Source organism: Terrapene carolina, unplaced genomic scaffold, assembly GCF_002925995.2.
Source record: "Terrapene carolina triunguis isolate 2854851 unplaced genomic scaffold, T_m_triunguis-2.0 Scaffold113, whole genome shotgun sequence".
Taxonomy (NCBI): Eukaryota; Metazoa; Chordata; order Testudines; family Emydidae; genus Terrapene; species Terrapene triunguis.
In genome coordinates this window covers 31,149,612-31,166,015 of record NW_020664464.1, presented here as the reverse complement: position 1 = coordinate 31,166,015, position 16,404 = coordinate 31,149,612, and the positions used below count along the sequence as shown (strand labels likewise).

General features: G+C 37.3%; 1 protein-coding gene across 2 annotated transcripts in view; it reads right to left on the bottom strand.

The window, feature by feature from the left end:
- Positions 1-421: 421 nt before the first annotated feature.
- CEP120 (centrosomal protein 120) overlaps positions 422-16,404 on the bottom strand; it is a 72,455-nt gene continuing 56,472 nt past the window's right edge. For both annotated transcript variants that reach the window (XM_026652407.2, XM_026652408.2), the window contains 3 exons: positions 14,573-14,671; positions 1,735-1,880; positions 422-1,074 (listed from right to left, as the gene is read on the bottom strand). In XM_026652407.2, coding sequence (XP_026508192.2) covers positions 837-1,074; positions 1,735-1,880; positions 14,573-14,671 — 483 coding nt within the window. In that variant the 3' untranslated portion in view covers positions 422-836. The remainder of the gene's footprint in view (positions 1,075-1,734; positions 1,881-14,572; positions 14,672-16,404) is intronic.

Below are 16,404 nucleotides of genomic sequence, written 5' to 3'. Positions count from 1 at the left end.
GCCTAAGTGTTTTTCTGAATTAAGACCTTAACCGCCTCATGAGCAACTAATATCTGTTATCCCTTTGCATGCAAAACTCTCATTGATAGCAAAGAGATTTCTATGCTAAGAATGGTTACAAGATCAGACTTGGAGTTACCTAATAATTTGTGCAGTTTCAGTTTGGTAAATTATATCTCTGGTTTTATCTTCAAAACTTTGTCATCTATAACTGTTACAAGTTTAAAAAGGTGTTCTGCTAAAAGAATGGTCAGCTACAGAATTTATGATTAAATTATTTTAACTGTGGTCACAGAAATAGTTTACAAATTAAAATAAACTAAACATATTTGCAAATGTAACAGGATATGACATTTGTAGAAGTGCAGCACTTGTTCTGGCTAAGAATTAACAAAACTCATATCACTGGGAATTACTGCAGTCGCTTTTTACTAATACAATTTTATTGAAAAACCTATTTTGAAAGAAATCCATAAAACAAGTTATAATAAATACTGAAGAGAAGTTTAGAATAGATATTTTTCAAAATGCTATTATAAATAAATCCAGCCAGGGTGATGGGGAGAGGTAGAAAATATTTAAACAGAAAATACAAAAAGTATGTAAGTATATTTACATATAAATATATTTTAACATAAAAATGTGTTAAAAAAAACCACTTTATGCTCTGACCTTGCATAAACTTACACACCTGCTTAACTTCACGTCCTGTGAACATTTACATTGACTTCAAAAGGTCTATAAGTGTGTAAAATAGATCATGTGCCTAAGCCTCTTCAGGATCAGGGCCTTTGTTTGTAAAATTAATCAACTTACAAAAATATTTTCCAAATATACTATTTATTGCTGCTTCTTTTTGCAAGCGCCTCTCTGATCTGGCGATCCAATTCACTTACTATATGGTCTTCATGGTTATACACACCTGTTCTCAACAATGTATCTCTCTCTTCTATCAGGCGAGTGAGATAATCATCCAAGCTTTCATTTAATTGTCTAGTATTAAGACTACCCACTCGCTCAACTGAAATATCTCTGGAATCTTGTGATTGTTTTTTGTCTTCTTGTTGCTTTAGCCTGACAATAAAAGAAGTACATCACACAGGTAAAGGACACATGGAAATTCTGTCCTGTTAAATACATTCTAGATGGATTTTTACTGAAATTTCTTACTGAAGTAGTGGAAATCAAGGAATTTTTTTTTAAAGTAACACAAACTAACCCTTGCTCGATTAAATTTAAAGGAAGCCTTTCGAATCTAAGAATACCTTCGATCACTTGTGTACATATTACCATGATTTCATAAAGCTTTCTGCATTGATAATGCAGTTTAAAAACCCACATAAGTGACCAAGCTCAGGTTTCAAAATTACTTGAAGCATAATAATAAATGGAGGACATCATTAGATATACTTAAAATATAAAGATATGGGCCAAGAGGAGAGTTGAAAGAATCACCATTAGTGTAGCTTTTTATGAAGCAGTTCTGCTTAGAGTTGAGGGTAAAAAAGGCTTGCTGCAGTATAAGCACAATCATCACAAAAACTGGTTAGAGTGGCCTTTGGCATAGATTTTCTATAATACAAGACTGTTACATTTTATAAATGAGCGATTTTTTACCTAAGGGACACTAAACTGTGTTCTTTTACTGGATTGACAGCCAATTAAAATTTGATTTAACTGAACCTTCCCCTATTTTGAGGCAGAGGGAAAAAAATCCTGCAAATGCTATAATACCTGTTCAGTTCATTTCTGATATCCTCCAGCTCTTTTCGCTCTGTTTTCCCCACTTCTTTCTCCTCTGCTGCCAAATAGCGCAGTCTCATGTGTTCCAACTCTTGCTGCTGCTTTTTAAGGCGGGCCATAGCATTTTCTTGCTCACGCTAAGGGGAAAAAAAATCATTTGACATTAAATATTACCGATAAAAAGTGCTAATTCTAACAAATCTTAGTGTTTCAGAATCCACAAGTAATAATATGGAAACAGTAACTAAGTAGCACGAGTCAATACAAAATATTTAATGTAGATATGAGATTAATTCTGATGTCGGTCACAAATGAAATAAGATTGAGGCAAAAGATTACTTCAGTCAAGATCACACTAAACATTTGTCCACAACAGATTGCAACCGAATCTGAGGCCAAAAGTACTAGCTCAACTAGTAGTAGACTATCCAAGGGGTATATTTTAGAGGTGATGTGTATGGGTCTGAAGATTTTGCTTAAACTGAAACACAGACTACAGTCTTGAATACCGCTCAAGTAACTACAGTGACGGGGGTTATATAAATACCTATATAGATAATTATAAGCACAAAAATTCAATACAGTGAGAAGTAAAATTTGAAAACCTTAAGTAGCTGTATGAGACTCTCTCTTCCTACTAGCCCTGCTATGCATAGCACCACAAAGTTTTGTTCGGCAGAGATAATTTTATACTGTGAAAAGAACTACTTTCTAAACCGGTGTCCAGTCTTAGGGCATGTCTATATGAACATTTAGTTCGCTGCAAGCTGGGATGTGAATCTACCCCGCAATAGCCTGTCATACACTGTCATTGTGGACCCTGTTGATATGCACTAACAGATGGCGTGCTTAATCTACTCCCATTTTGAAGTGTGTAGATCAAGCTACACTAATGAACTGGACAGTTAAGGTGCTAGAGGATACTGCGGGGTAGATTCACATGCCAGCTTGCCGCAAACTAAATGTTCATGTAGACAAGCTCTTAGAAAGTCAGGGGTGAAAAATCTAAAAATTGACTTCGATTTCTTCTTACATTTATTCAATTTTCAAACTCTGAATAAAAGCCCAGAGGGGGAAAAACAGAACAAAAATTAATTCAATACACATTTTTTTAAAACTTGGTTCAATTCCTAAATGGATTTTTCAAAGTCCCATAATCTAAAACATAGTGCTTTGCCCAGCATCAAAGATTACATTTTATATCAGAACCAGAGACAAAACCTAGTTCTTCTTGGTGATATTCAACTGCCTTAACAACAAGAACTATCCTTTCTTTTCCTCTTGTCTTCTGACTAATGCTCTACATAACCCTGCTTCATTTACTGCACACAGTCCATCCTGTACACTGCAAGAGGCAGGGGTCCTGGAGGAAAAAACATCATATGATCATGTCCTTAAATAGTACGTCATACTGCATGGTCCCCCTTAACACTGGCATATCTTAACTTGTGCTTGCTTGACTTTGCAACGTTTAACATTTATTGCATGCGTTTTACTCTCCACTGTCTGACTTCATTATTAAAATCTAGTTGCACAGTATATGTAATTCACCACTCCTGGCACCACTAGCACGCAGAAAAGAAGAGAAGAATTAGAAAAGGACAGCAACCTGTAGGTGCCAGCAACTGAAGAGAGTGTCCAACAAGGAAAGAACGGATTTTGTAATGATTAGTAAATGAATGAAGCAACTACCAGGTTTGCAGCCCTGCAAATTTGGCTATGTCTCTCTTCCCATGAGCCAGCCGCTGACTTACAGGCTAGATGAATGTCTGCTTACTAAAGCAGAAGTCGTTTCCCTACTGACTTGCAGACTGGAGCAAAGGACAATCAGTCTATTTTGCTATATGGGCTTTGGACACAGTGAAAAATCCTACTGAAATTGGGTATTTGTTATTAAATTCAATGGGGCAAAGACATCAGCCTAAGGCTTTTTTAAATATCACAATATGAAACAGAGCACACAATCTGTAGAAGGGTACAGTAATTATAGGTCTCAGCATCCACATAATAAAGGCAACTTTCAGTAGGACAGAATAGGCAAAAAGGAGGAAGAGTAACCTCCTAATTAATGTGAAAGGCTCAGTTCACTTGGGACAAAACTTCCAGAGTTGTTCACAATCCTACTTTTGTCCAGAAGAACTGTAGGAAAGGTTCTCCTTAATGGTTAAAGCTCCAAACTCATTTAATCTGCAGGAAGAGGTAAATGGCTAAGAAAAAGTTACTTCAATGGTAAGAACAAACAACGACCATATCATCCTGGGCTCAAATGGAGACTGGTACAAAGTCAGCAAGACCAGATTAAATTTACATCTATGTAAGAAGCCAAAAGGCTGGTCTGATCATCTTGACTGCACAGAAGTTTAGAAATATGGAGAGGAGGATCCAGTGCTTCTCCATATATCCTCAAAGCTCCTGGTGCTCCCACTTGAACCTGCAAGCAGCTTAGCCTTTGTGAAAATTAGAGATAAAGAGAAAATAAAGTCAGTCTACAATTAAGGCAGTGTTATGATTAATACTAAAAAGGAGGAAATAAGGCTGCATACAGAGACAGTGTTAAACCTTAGTTGTACAGTTTTGATTGGATTTCAGGAGATTATCCACCATCTGAATAGAATAAATCCGGAAGTTTCAGCCTCTCCGTTTCTAGACAGAAAGAGTCTAGGAACGTGAGTTCAAATAGCTGACCATGTAGTCTTTCAGAAGACCCTCAACAACAGGAAGTCTGAAGAGATTTGATAGACAACTCCTTGAAACAGTTGCCACTAAAAGGTGGAATGCCCAACCACCATTATTACTTAATCTAGTCCCACCTGATTTTCCTGTTGACACTACCTAAACAATGATAAAAGAGGTATAGAAGAACCTCACTTGAACACGGCAGTGAGAAGATTTGACCTGCCAAGCCATCTTTACCCAGTCTCTGGGAACAACTGGACCATTTTTGTGACTGTAGGGTACAGCTGTTTCTACCTGTGGGGTTTCCTAGAAGGCCAAGACCCTGGAGAGAACCTGTTGGTTTAAACCCTACTCCTTTGGCTTGAGAACTAGCCCAGATGTTGAAAGTTTCTTGTATATAGGAGGATGACATCATGATGTTATTTCAGCCCAGATCAGAATTCTGAATGTCTTTGAAGAGAAGAGCTCCAAGGGCCTCTCTCTCCTCTTTCAACCTGTATCGCAATACTAGCTGCTCAGTTGCTATGTTCCAAAGGATTGTTATGGATTCTGGGGAAGGAGTGAATTTCTATAAGGAATATCCTATGGTCCATAGGTCCAGCTATACTTCAACTAACATCCTTCTCTACTGCTGCTCCTGTCACGTAAAAGAAACTCAGATGGGTATCCCAGGTCCTCAAACTTGTTTCTCTCAAGATTCAGATTGAGAGAGATTCTGGGGGAGACTTCACTTGAAGTTGATTATTGGGAAAAGTCCACCATCTCAGCAAACAAACAAGCTGGAAACATGGTATAATTTAAGTTCTCTTTTTGGTAGTCCCCTCACAAGAGCAAAAAGGTCTGAAGAGGTTAAGAGTGAAGGCTGTCTGCGCACAATATTATCTGTATTACCACAGAATATCATGAGGCATGGAAGGTGAAGAAAGCATCAGAGGGCTGTGAATGGAGTGAACAGAAGTATTTTGATTGTGTCCTTCAGTTTGTGGATTGTGTCACCGAGGAGAATCACCTGCTTGAGGTGAGAACAAGATCTGGCGCTTAGGTGGTCCAAGCTCCTCAAAAGGCAAGCCTAAGCTCTTGCTAAAGTTCGGCATAAAACTGTGGTTTTGGAGAACTGAAAGAACCATGTTGGGGCCCTAGGAAGCACTCAGAAAAGAAGAAACATTATACAGAGATTATCTAAGTAATGCAATACATAGATACCTTCCCATTTAAGGCTGGCGAGTACAATGACCAGGAATTTCAGTGTCTTGCGAACAAAGACACGACAAAAGGCAAGACAACATGCTTGTAGTATCATTTTGACAGCAAACAAAGAAAACTCAAGTGTGCTAGAAAGTGAAAGTACACATTTTTGAGGTTGATGGACCAGAGTCATCTTTGGCTGGGTGGATACAAACTAGGGACAGGCTAGAAACCTCTAGATTCTCTCTTAGTCAAAAGACAGTCTGGAAGTCCTCTTTTATGTTGGAATGGGCTAACAGCCCCCATGTCCAGAAGTTTCTTGATACAGAAAATAATTACTGACCGTTTATAAGGGCCACAAATGAGGGACAAGCAGAACAGCAGTCACAAATAGGGTCTGTGGAGGTCAATGTGAGGGAAACCTTGTGGAGAAACAAGGCCTACATGACACTATCTTTGTCCTGCATTGGTCATTTCATCCTGGCAGGATGGGTTGCATCAGGCCTTCCAGCCTTGCAAGCATGCTGAAGCAAAGCTTCACTGGAAGTGGAAGCAGAGCTGATTGGTGATTATACAAAGCATTTTTTTCTAAATGGGCAGAGAACAGAGAATGAGCTGCTCCAGTGTGGCTCTGGAGATAGTTTAATTTGAGCGTGCTGAAGTGCCTCCTGTCCATACAAACTGGGAATTGGTCTCCAAGAATCTTTTCTCCAATGACAGCTGTGGACAGTACTTCCCAGCAGTGTCAAGATTATACTGTACCCAATTTACTAATTTCTGGACAACACATTTCTGATCTAAGCAGATAAGCAAATCTTAACTAAACTTATTGCAATACAATCCTTCCACACAGTAGAAGACCAAGTCTGGTATATTTACTGCAAAGTCATTCTGTATTTCATTACTTCTGTGGGTTTATATTAGATTATTATAAAAACAATAAAAAATAAGCACCTTTATACCTTAAGAGGGTCAAACAAAACAATAATGTGAATTACCTGATAGATGTGGCACTGGAAGATGTACTTATATTTTTAGCATTGTCCTTTTCTCCTTTTTCAATACTACTTTAATCACAAATATCTAAGACCAATCTTCCCCTGAAAAATCCATAAAAGTGGATATGGGATATAAAAGACATGGGAAGTGATCCCATAGACTACAATGACAATTTATGGTGCATAATGTAATTATGTAGTTTAAAATGCAAACCCACATTCTAAACTACATAATATTATTTACCCAACATAGCTATTTTGAATCCTTTACAGTCTGTCATAATCTGTATGCTGAACATTCATAAACAAAACATGATTTATGTAACATTCTGAACAAACAGAAACTAGCTCCCCATATAATCCTTCAGTAAAGGAAAAAGATGTCAAAGAACATACATTATTTGTTTGATATGGATAGGAGAGTTAGCATACAGTATGTGAAAATCATACTACATATGATACAATTCAAAGCTAAGATTTAGTATTAGATCAGAGGTCACAAAAAGAATGGATCCTTTGTAAAACTCAGATTTTGGGAAGGGAGGGTGAAGGAAAGATTCTTTATCCATATTTGGTAATGAAAATTGCTGCCCTTTATCAAAGGCTCTTTCAGATAACCAAAAACCACTTTTTCCCCCAATCACACATTATGCAACAAGCTCCGTAATCATTGGTGCTAAAAGTAGTTTATTGTGTAGGACTATTTCAATTTTAATAGAAATTAGTGAAAAACATCTTCTGAAACCAGGAAAAGATATACAAAATGATGTAGCATTCTCACTTTCATTTACAGTACCTATATTACATACTATTCACACTTAACTGACAAAACAAGAACAAAATTAAATTTTTGCAGTTTCTATAATGTTAACTATTTTCAGGATAAATCTTCTACATAGTAATATGAAATAGGAAAAAAGGTCTCAATTTTACGTTGCTGAAATCATGACACTTGGACTGCCACTGCAAAAATTTATACTGCCACTTTATACTGTGATACTTTGAGGTAACACACTAATGCAAAGATTAATCCAAATATTAAATATCCTCTACCAGGGTTGCTGAACAATTTGTATAGTGGGGGGTGCTGAAAGCCATTGAACCAAACTGTAAACTCTGTATATAATGGAAATCTCAAGCCAGGGGGTATGGAAGCACCCCCAGCACCCGGAGTTCCAGCACCTATGTTCTCTACCAATTTATCTTAAACGAAAAAGCATGGTTAATACATTTTAAAAATTTATTTGATCATCTGAGCATTCCATTTGTAATACTCCTAACCTGAGGACAAACTGAAGAGTATTTTCAGGTCTGAAACTGCACTCATTGCTTACTGAGCTGTTGCTCTCCTCATGTGGCAAGATGTATGCCTTAGACAGATACTTTGCCTGGATGGGTAATTTTTATATTACATAATCAAATTTTGAAGTTTAAAATCTGAAGATGGTTACTGAGCCCTGGAGCAGTCTAACTGGTTTCACTAAATGGTTGGAAAAAGTATGAAACATTCCTGAAATATATTTCCTCAGATGAATATCTGCTTGCAGAGCAGAGAACTACAGCTGCTGCAGGAACTGCAGAAAAGCCAGAGGACCAGCAGTGTGGTAGGAGACGAAGGCTGATAGTGCCTCTGAACTGAAGGTACCCCTGGTCAGGTATACCAGGCCACCAAATATCAACAGTTCCCAGTGCAGCAGTGGAATAAGGTAACCTCAGAAGACCCAGATGCCCATGATGTCAGCAAACTACATTTTGTATTTGCTGAAGTGATTCTTTTTTTAAAATGTTCATTGGTTATCTGATCCGGCACCATTGTATCACTCTCTTCACGTTGACAGTCTCACTCTCCCTGAGTTCCATGCTGTCCTGTTCTTCCCTTCACTTTTCCTCCCTCTATAATCATTTATTTCTTTTTCCATGTTCTTATCCTCAGGTTAAACTCTGCACTCTTGCTATTCCTCCTTACTCCACCAATGACCCCATATCATCACCAAGAAAAAAACCCAAACCCAAACATGTATAGTTAATAAGAGATGTGCCAATCGTCTGATTATTTATGCCGGATATATTCTTTTCCCCAATCCTTCATTTCCTTTGTGTGTTTTGAGATTGCAAGCTCTTTGGGGCAGGAATGGTATCTTCTTAATGTTTGCACAGTACCTTTCACAATGGGGCTCTAAATAATGATTTTGGGCCTTTGGTACTACAGTAATTTAAACATCAATTAAATAATCAGTAATAAAGAAAAATAATCAGATTGTAAAAGAATCCCATCATGCCGCCAGGTGCTCTAGTTAAGAGGCTCTTCAATCAAAAGAGTACAATCTTTATTTTGCCATAGCTGCCTATAAATCCAAAGGGGAGATGTAAACATACATACACTAGACTAAACAATGGCTAAATAGCAGCCACTATTCACTCTCCCACTCACACATACCATGCAAGTCTGTGGGAAAAAAGTTACGATTGAAGCTAAGGAACTCAAGTAAAGTTTTCTGAAAATAACCCAGAGCTGACAAGTCAGTAGGAGGGCCTGGATGGTTTCAAGACACAGTTTTTAACCAAGACTTGGATCTCCAACTGTTTTTTTTTTTTTAAACAAAGATTTACATCCCATCCTTGGCTAAATTACTTATAAATTAATCAAATTAATTACTCTGAGTGGATAAGCAGGAGGCTGGACAAGATAGAGCTGATGTCAGCCAATAAGGTCTGTGTTGTTTTAAACAAATCCATCAGTTCTGCTTTGAACAAATCCATAGAGTACAAATATGGTAAGAGACTTAAATCCTACAATAAAACCTCTTATCCCAAAATGTACATAATTCTAATTTAAGCATAAACATTGTTTTTGTTAATTTTCAAGATCAGAAAAGGGAGATTATCAGCCTTCAAAACTGACATAACACCGTTGCTAGTTACAGCTGCAATGGTAATATGCTGCATTATTTTTAAAAAGTGATTTCTTGCATCACTCAAGTATGTGTTAAATTTTACATCTCGAGCCTGCAAAGTCTTAAGCATGTGTGTAACTCAGTACATAAAGTAGTTCCACTAACTTTAATGGCTCTACTTCCATGAGTAAAATTACATGTGCCTAAATCTTTGCAGGATCTGGGTCTTAGTTGGTAAATTTTAAAGGCCAAGATTTTAAAAGCTTGAATTGTAAAGAAAAAAAGTGCATGTGCATGCACCAAATGTGCACATTTTTGAACTTTTGGTCTTAATTTTTGAGTAAAACATTTTGTTAAACAGTACAAATAAAAAGTTACAGTAAATACCTTCAAGGAAAAAAGGGAATGGGCATGAAGGAGAAAGATCTGGGGGGCCTTGTAATAGAGTCTGTGGATTTTCAGAATATTTTATAAACTTTATACACCATGATCAAATCCATTAAATGTGTAATTTTGTAGTTTTCATACTTAAAGATGAGCCTATGTCACAAACGTCAGGGTGTGCTTCAGGCCTTTCTCTAGTTATAACTGGTATTATGTTTTATTATCCAAAAATTCCAGATACAGAGAAATTAAGAATTTCTTCCTTTTAATGTCCACACAAAATTTATTTTCAAAGTTACAATGCACAAAACTTCATTTTCTACAGAATATAAAGCCATCACAGCAGTGTTCTAACATGACTAGTTCCCAAAGAAAAATAAAATGCTATAATTAAGGAAACATGGACTTTTAAAGTTGAAAAATCAGAAGAAAAGAACATTTTGCTAAATACTCAGCCAGTTGATTATGCTTCTTTATTTCATAAATTGACTGTACTAGGTCACCTTTGAGTAATGGAAATCTCTGTTTAAACAGTTCTTTGGCAATGGGCACAAAGCATTAGATCCCATTTCCAAGACTTACCAGCTGGGTTTTGTCATTAACATTTATTAACAATCTAAGATATGGCTTTCAACGTCTAATCCTCACTACACAAATGTTTTGTATAGTCCTCCAGAGGGCTTTGGTGTGACAAATTACTGGCACAGATTACAACCCTGTGGCTATTCACCCAAGGCAACACAAAATTAATATGGTACTAATCCAATTTAAACAAGGAATTGGATGAACTATTGCAATTGCACAAATCATCTGAACTAAAGCTGATGTGGAATTCCTGAAGGCAACTAAATTTCCAAATTTATATTCAGACACAGTCCATGGGTTCCTGATCAGTTTTGCTTTTTTAATTTTTTAACTGTGCCAGATTGACTAAATCCTATTTATCAATAGAATAAGTACAGCATTAACGATAGTAGCATAAGCATTAATATTATATTTCCCACAAAAAAGCCTTCATCTAATTTTAAGTGGACTACTTTCAGGGATAAAGTTTTAGGGGAGTATAATTTGGTCTTAATGTCCATTCATTTAAATGGTTCAGATGTCTAACAAGGGTTTCAGCTGGGCCTGGACTGGAACCATTAAAGTTACCAAACTTCTTATCTAGTGATGGTTTTTGTCACTACCCATCTGGCATGACTTGAACCACTGAACTAAAGGTGAAATGCATCTAACAGGAATCTAAAAAGCCTTTAAGGGAAAACAAATAAACAAAAAAAACAGGCAGGACATTTTGGTGCTTCCTTTGGGAAAATCCAGCTTCTGGTGTGAAAAGATTAGAGAGGCAAATGATCACCCTGTTGTGCATAGGTACACCTCTACCCCGATATAACACGAATTCGGATATAATGCGGTAAAGCAGTGCTCCGGGGGGGCGGGGCTGTGCACTCCGGTGGATCAAAGCAAGTTCGATATAACGCGGTAAGATTTTTTGGCTCCCAAGGACAGAGTTATATTGGGGTAGAGGTGTATTTCAGAAATATTATGGGCCAATTTCTGACCCCTACAATAATTAGACAAAAAGGAACAATCTGAGGACAGTACGTAAAACTGAACCTTTGATTTTCTAGCTATTATCAAATATACATTGCGCTAATTTCTTTGATTTATCTTTATTTATAACTTACAGAGCATTGAGAATTTGGGATCTCAAATTCATTGAGTTCAGATTTGGGCACTCAAATTTATTGGCTTATCCAAAGATTTTGACGATGACAATGCCTTAGGCTCCATATCCCTCCTTGATTAGTACCCAAATTTCTCCTCTCCTCCCAACAAGACCATCGGACTCTCACTGAAGGACCTTCCTGAAGCTTCAGTTATCCATTAGATTGTGTTTTCTCTTCACGGGGGGAAGGAAAGGAGAGGTAGAGAAGTAGCAGCATCCTGCTTATCCCTTCCCGTATCCAGAAACAGGGTCTCCTTTTGAGCACATATCCAGATAGCTAGCTAGATTCTCCTTCCCAATCCAGTAGACTTTCCTTTCCAATCCACAGATGTAATTTTCTAAGAGCAACTGGTTGGCCTATTCTTTAGTGATGTCTCTGCTAGATCCTGCTAAGAAAGATCTCTAGTATTGCAGGAAAGAGTGAGTTAGCCCTCTCTTCTTGCTTTTCCTCATAACTGGGTGTCTATATTCCTAGATTAGAGCTCCTTTCATGCCACTGCAAATCTTATGGAAAAACAGGAAAGGCAGTTTTTATACTGCAACCTGGATCATACACTTCAAAACCTTGAAATGGAAAAGCAGGGGAACATAATCCAAAGACTTATTGGGTCCTGCTGAATCAGATTTGGATTCAGGGAGCTGAGGTGCTCACTTATTCTGTGAAGAGTGTCCCTAATGCTGGAGTGAATTAGAAGTGCCTTTCCTCGAAAAGAAGTCCTTCCATAAAGTAAAAAAGGGATGGGAAACAGGGGTGAACATGGAGTATGAAAACATGAAGACCCTTGTCTGAACCCTCAATCTTTAAATGTATTAGGCTTTGTTTCGATCTAGGGATTGGTAAAATTCTTGCTTTTTCTAGTGTGTTTGTAAGCACTTCCGTTAGATACGGTCAGAATCTTAAATTATTGCAAGCACAAGCCATATTTATAGAAGGCAGTAGGTAAAGGAAAAATAATATACTGGCATGTATATGAATTACTGAGGATGAAGGAACTGCTGCTACATGTTTGCTTGAGAGAGATTTTAAATGCCTCACTGACAAACACAGAAAAATCCACAAAAACAAACCAACCAAAAAAAACCCTCTATTGGCATCACTGATGGGAAAATTCAGAGACAGGAAAAAATTGTGTAACCTGTGATTTCCGGATCTCTCTAAGTTTGCTGTATTCTGCAAAATTCTACAAATTCTATCATTTTTTTAAAAGCTAAGGCCCAGATTTTTAAAGGTATGTAGGTGTTACAGTACACCACACTGAAATACCTAACTGATTTAGGAGCATAAATTTAATTTTTCAAAAGTGATTTAGGCATTTAGGAGCCAAAATCCTATTGACAGTGAGATTTTTGGCTCCGAAGTGCCTAAATCCCTTTTGCAAATGAAATTTAGACTCCTAGATACCTTTAAAAATCTGGCCTAAGTATTCTTTATGACCATATAGCTGTCACAGTGTAAACTGATGTACTGATGCCTGTTACGTCAGTTTTGCAAAAAACAACATAAACGCAAAAACAAACTTGCCTCCTAACCAACAGCAGCAAAGATGGGTACTTTACCCCTACCCTTCATTCAACACACCACAGTTAGGATGTAGACTTTGTAAGCATTAAAAAAATTTTAAAAAGTATTTAAACACACTAGCAATTTTTACCCTCAGTCACTTTTCTCTTGGAAAATACAGAAAATTAAAACAAAAAAACCAGAGACTAATGCAACAAGGTTTAATTCAGTTAATACTGCCAAACATGAATCTACAATGGATCCTCAGATACACGGGCGCCTCATCCCCACCAGGAACAGATTAAAATGCAAGAGAGTGTTTATTGCTCATGTTCCAGTACTACAGAATATGGCGTACAAACTTTATACTGACAGTGCTATGCCATCATAACCTGAGACACCTGGAAAATAAGATATTTAACTAAAACAAAACTCTAGATAAGGAACATTGTAGGTAGCCACTTCCTGTTTAGCAGGAAATCTCCATCCACTATTACAAAGTCTACTTCCCAACTGCACAGTACTTCTGGACACATGATTTATACCTCTACCCTTCCATTTGACATTGTAAAGGAATTTGGGGCAAATTCCATAAGAGGCTGGGCAGCAAAGAAGTTTTCTGAGTAATTCTTTTGATTCTGCAGCTAGCGGTGACGGCGCAGGTTCAGAATCAACGCTCTGTTTCTCCCTACTATTGAATGACTTTGCATGTGACATTCTAGATTTTCTTAAAGCAGTCCTGAATGCAATGTTAAGGTTGCACAATTAAAGTTAGAGTGTAAAAGAGAAGAAATGCCAGTTTAGATTCTAACAGCGACATTTACTCAACTGCATTATTCATGCATAGCATTTTTCATTCTTGTTTTTCTGGTTCAGTGTTGAATATGGTTAAATGTTAAATATTGCAGTTTCTGGCATAAAATATAAAACAACAGGATGTGCATCATGGCCAAGATAAACCATGGTAACTTTTTTATTTTTTGACTTTTTCCAGCAGATGCTTACTGAGCATCCCCAGAAGTGACTTTTCTTTTTTTAAATCACCCCAGTTCCAACCCAAGCAAAGGCCCTGGTCTACAATGAGAATTATGTCCAAGTTTAAGTTCCAAACTTTAGCCAGTTGTTCTGTATCCTTGTTATTTTAAAAATAAAAGTGTAGTCAGAATTTTTTTTTAAACTTTGGGAAATAGATATTTTTCCTACACTCAAAAATAGATGAAGAGATTTTGCTAAAAATCACTGTCAGACAAAGCCCAGTTGTAAAAAAATTCCAGCCCAAAACTGACTGTTTAGGAAAGTTTTGACCATTTTAAACATACACTGGCAGTTATAATGGAAATCAATATGCAACAATAGCAGGCATGACTAGCACATAATATTAATAAATAGTTTTTATCATAGGAACACAAAGAAAAAGACTACTACATCCTTATTGTGCATGTGCTCTACCCTATTTACATACCTGTTTTAGTCTTGCAAGTTCTTTCAAAGCCCTTGCCCACTGTTGCTTGTAGTGCAGCTTTGATTTGGTAGCTGATTCCAACTTTCTTTCAAGTTCAACCTTATGGTGATTAAAATCATATCAGCTGAAACACTATACTAGTGGTAACAATCATGGAAAGATTATATATACAAAGAGTCCGTTTAAGAAAAGTGCTTATGCAGTATAACATACAACATCATCTAAAGCTGTTATGTAATTTAATGTAAATATTATGACACATGAACATTTTCTTGTTTAAAATATAGCCTTATTTTTATTGTCTAGCAGTCTGTACAAAAAAGAACTACATTAGTCTTAGCCCCAAGACAGCTAATGTAAACTTTTTTTTAAAGAGCCTCAAAGCGGTGAAAAACACATTCATTTTTCTATAATAAGCTCTAATTGTTAGCATTCCAGTTTAAGGGGCACTCTAAACTCTTAGGGCCAAGTCTTGCCTTTAGAGGTGTAGGCAGCTTACTAAAGCAAATATAGGTCTCAGAGGGCAGAATGTGGACCTTTGATTGCGGCGGGGGGGGGGGGGGGGGAGGAAAGGAGGAGGAGGAAATCAGGAAAGCTGGCCTAGGTTTCATGGTTATCCTCTATACACAGGCAAATTTGCTCTAGAACGTTGCAAAAATATTGTTGTTTAACTTACCATTGATAAAGACATAAAACTAAACAAATATTTGAAGATTACATTAGAATGGTAAAACATGGTAAGAGATCATTACAATTATAGGCAAATACTTGTTCAGGCTATAATTTAAAATATACGAAGGTAACTAGGCTCCAGTGGTCATATCAAAAATATTTATTTTTATATGCACTAAGCAATCTGTTATACCTGCATTAAAGCCAACTTGGCTAAATTTTCAGGAATGCACTGCCTCAATGTCTCAAACTAAGAACCAAGTTAATTATTGTGGCCAATACAGAGTTTGGAGTTTTATTAATTAAGCGGTAACAGAAAATCTGTCCAGGTTTCAGTATAAATTCTCTCTCATCTGATAAGTTGTAATACAAACAGAATGTCTAATTTTATCATTTCTGAATTGTGAATGATTTTGTAAAATTGTATCACAAAATTATTGTGTCATGGAAAGCCTACATATATGGCTCCACCATGGGTTAGCAGCGTTTTGTCATATCTCTGCCAAGCCAGAACCAATGGTGAGTGATGCACACTCAATCATCTATTCAACGTAAAACATCTTGGAACAATGGGTTAGCTCTAGCTGAGAGAGATGTCCTCCTTTTGTCTGAAAAGGGGGATGTTTGAGAGAAATGGAAAGTTGCCAGGAAAACTAAAAGAAGCAGGTAAACACCAGCAGCAACCCATAAAGGGACTCACATGGGGGAACTAGAGAGAAAGGCTTTTTGCACCAGATTAAGAGGAGGAAGGCTGCTGCTGGGACAGCGTATGCAAGGGGGGGGGGGGAGGTCCTTGCCAGTCTGCTTGCCTGACAGAACACAGATGGATCCCCCAAAGACTCCCAAGAGAATGAGCAGCTAGTGAGGGACACTGTGTTTAAGATGTTTTATTGTTTTGTATGACCTGTATTCTCCTTGCTTTATCTACTAAGTAAAAAGAGCATAAAGACGTAAGTCGAGGCAATGTGTGTGTTGACAGCTTCACAACTACTGCGTGCCCTGACAGAGTTAAACTGTAAACCAGAAGCTTCGCATCTGTTGGGGTAGAGTCCTGGGAGAGGGGTGTGTTTAAGTACTAGGGAGTCTGGGGCCAGTGCTGAACGCAGAGGGGCTTGGCGGCTGGACAGCAGATTCCAACATGTAGAGGGAGGTGTCAGACA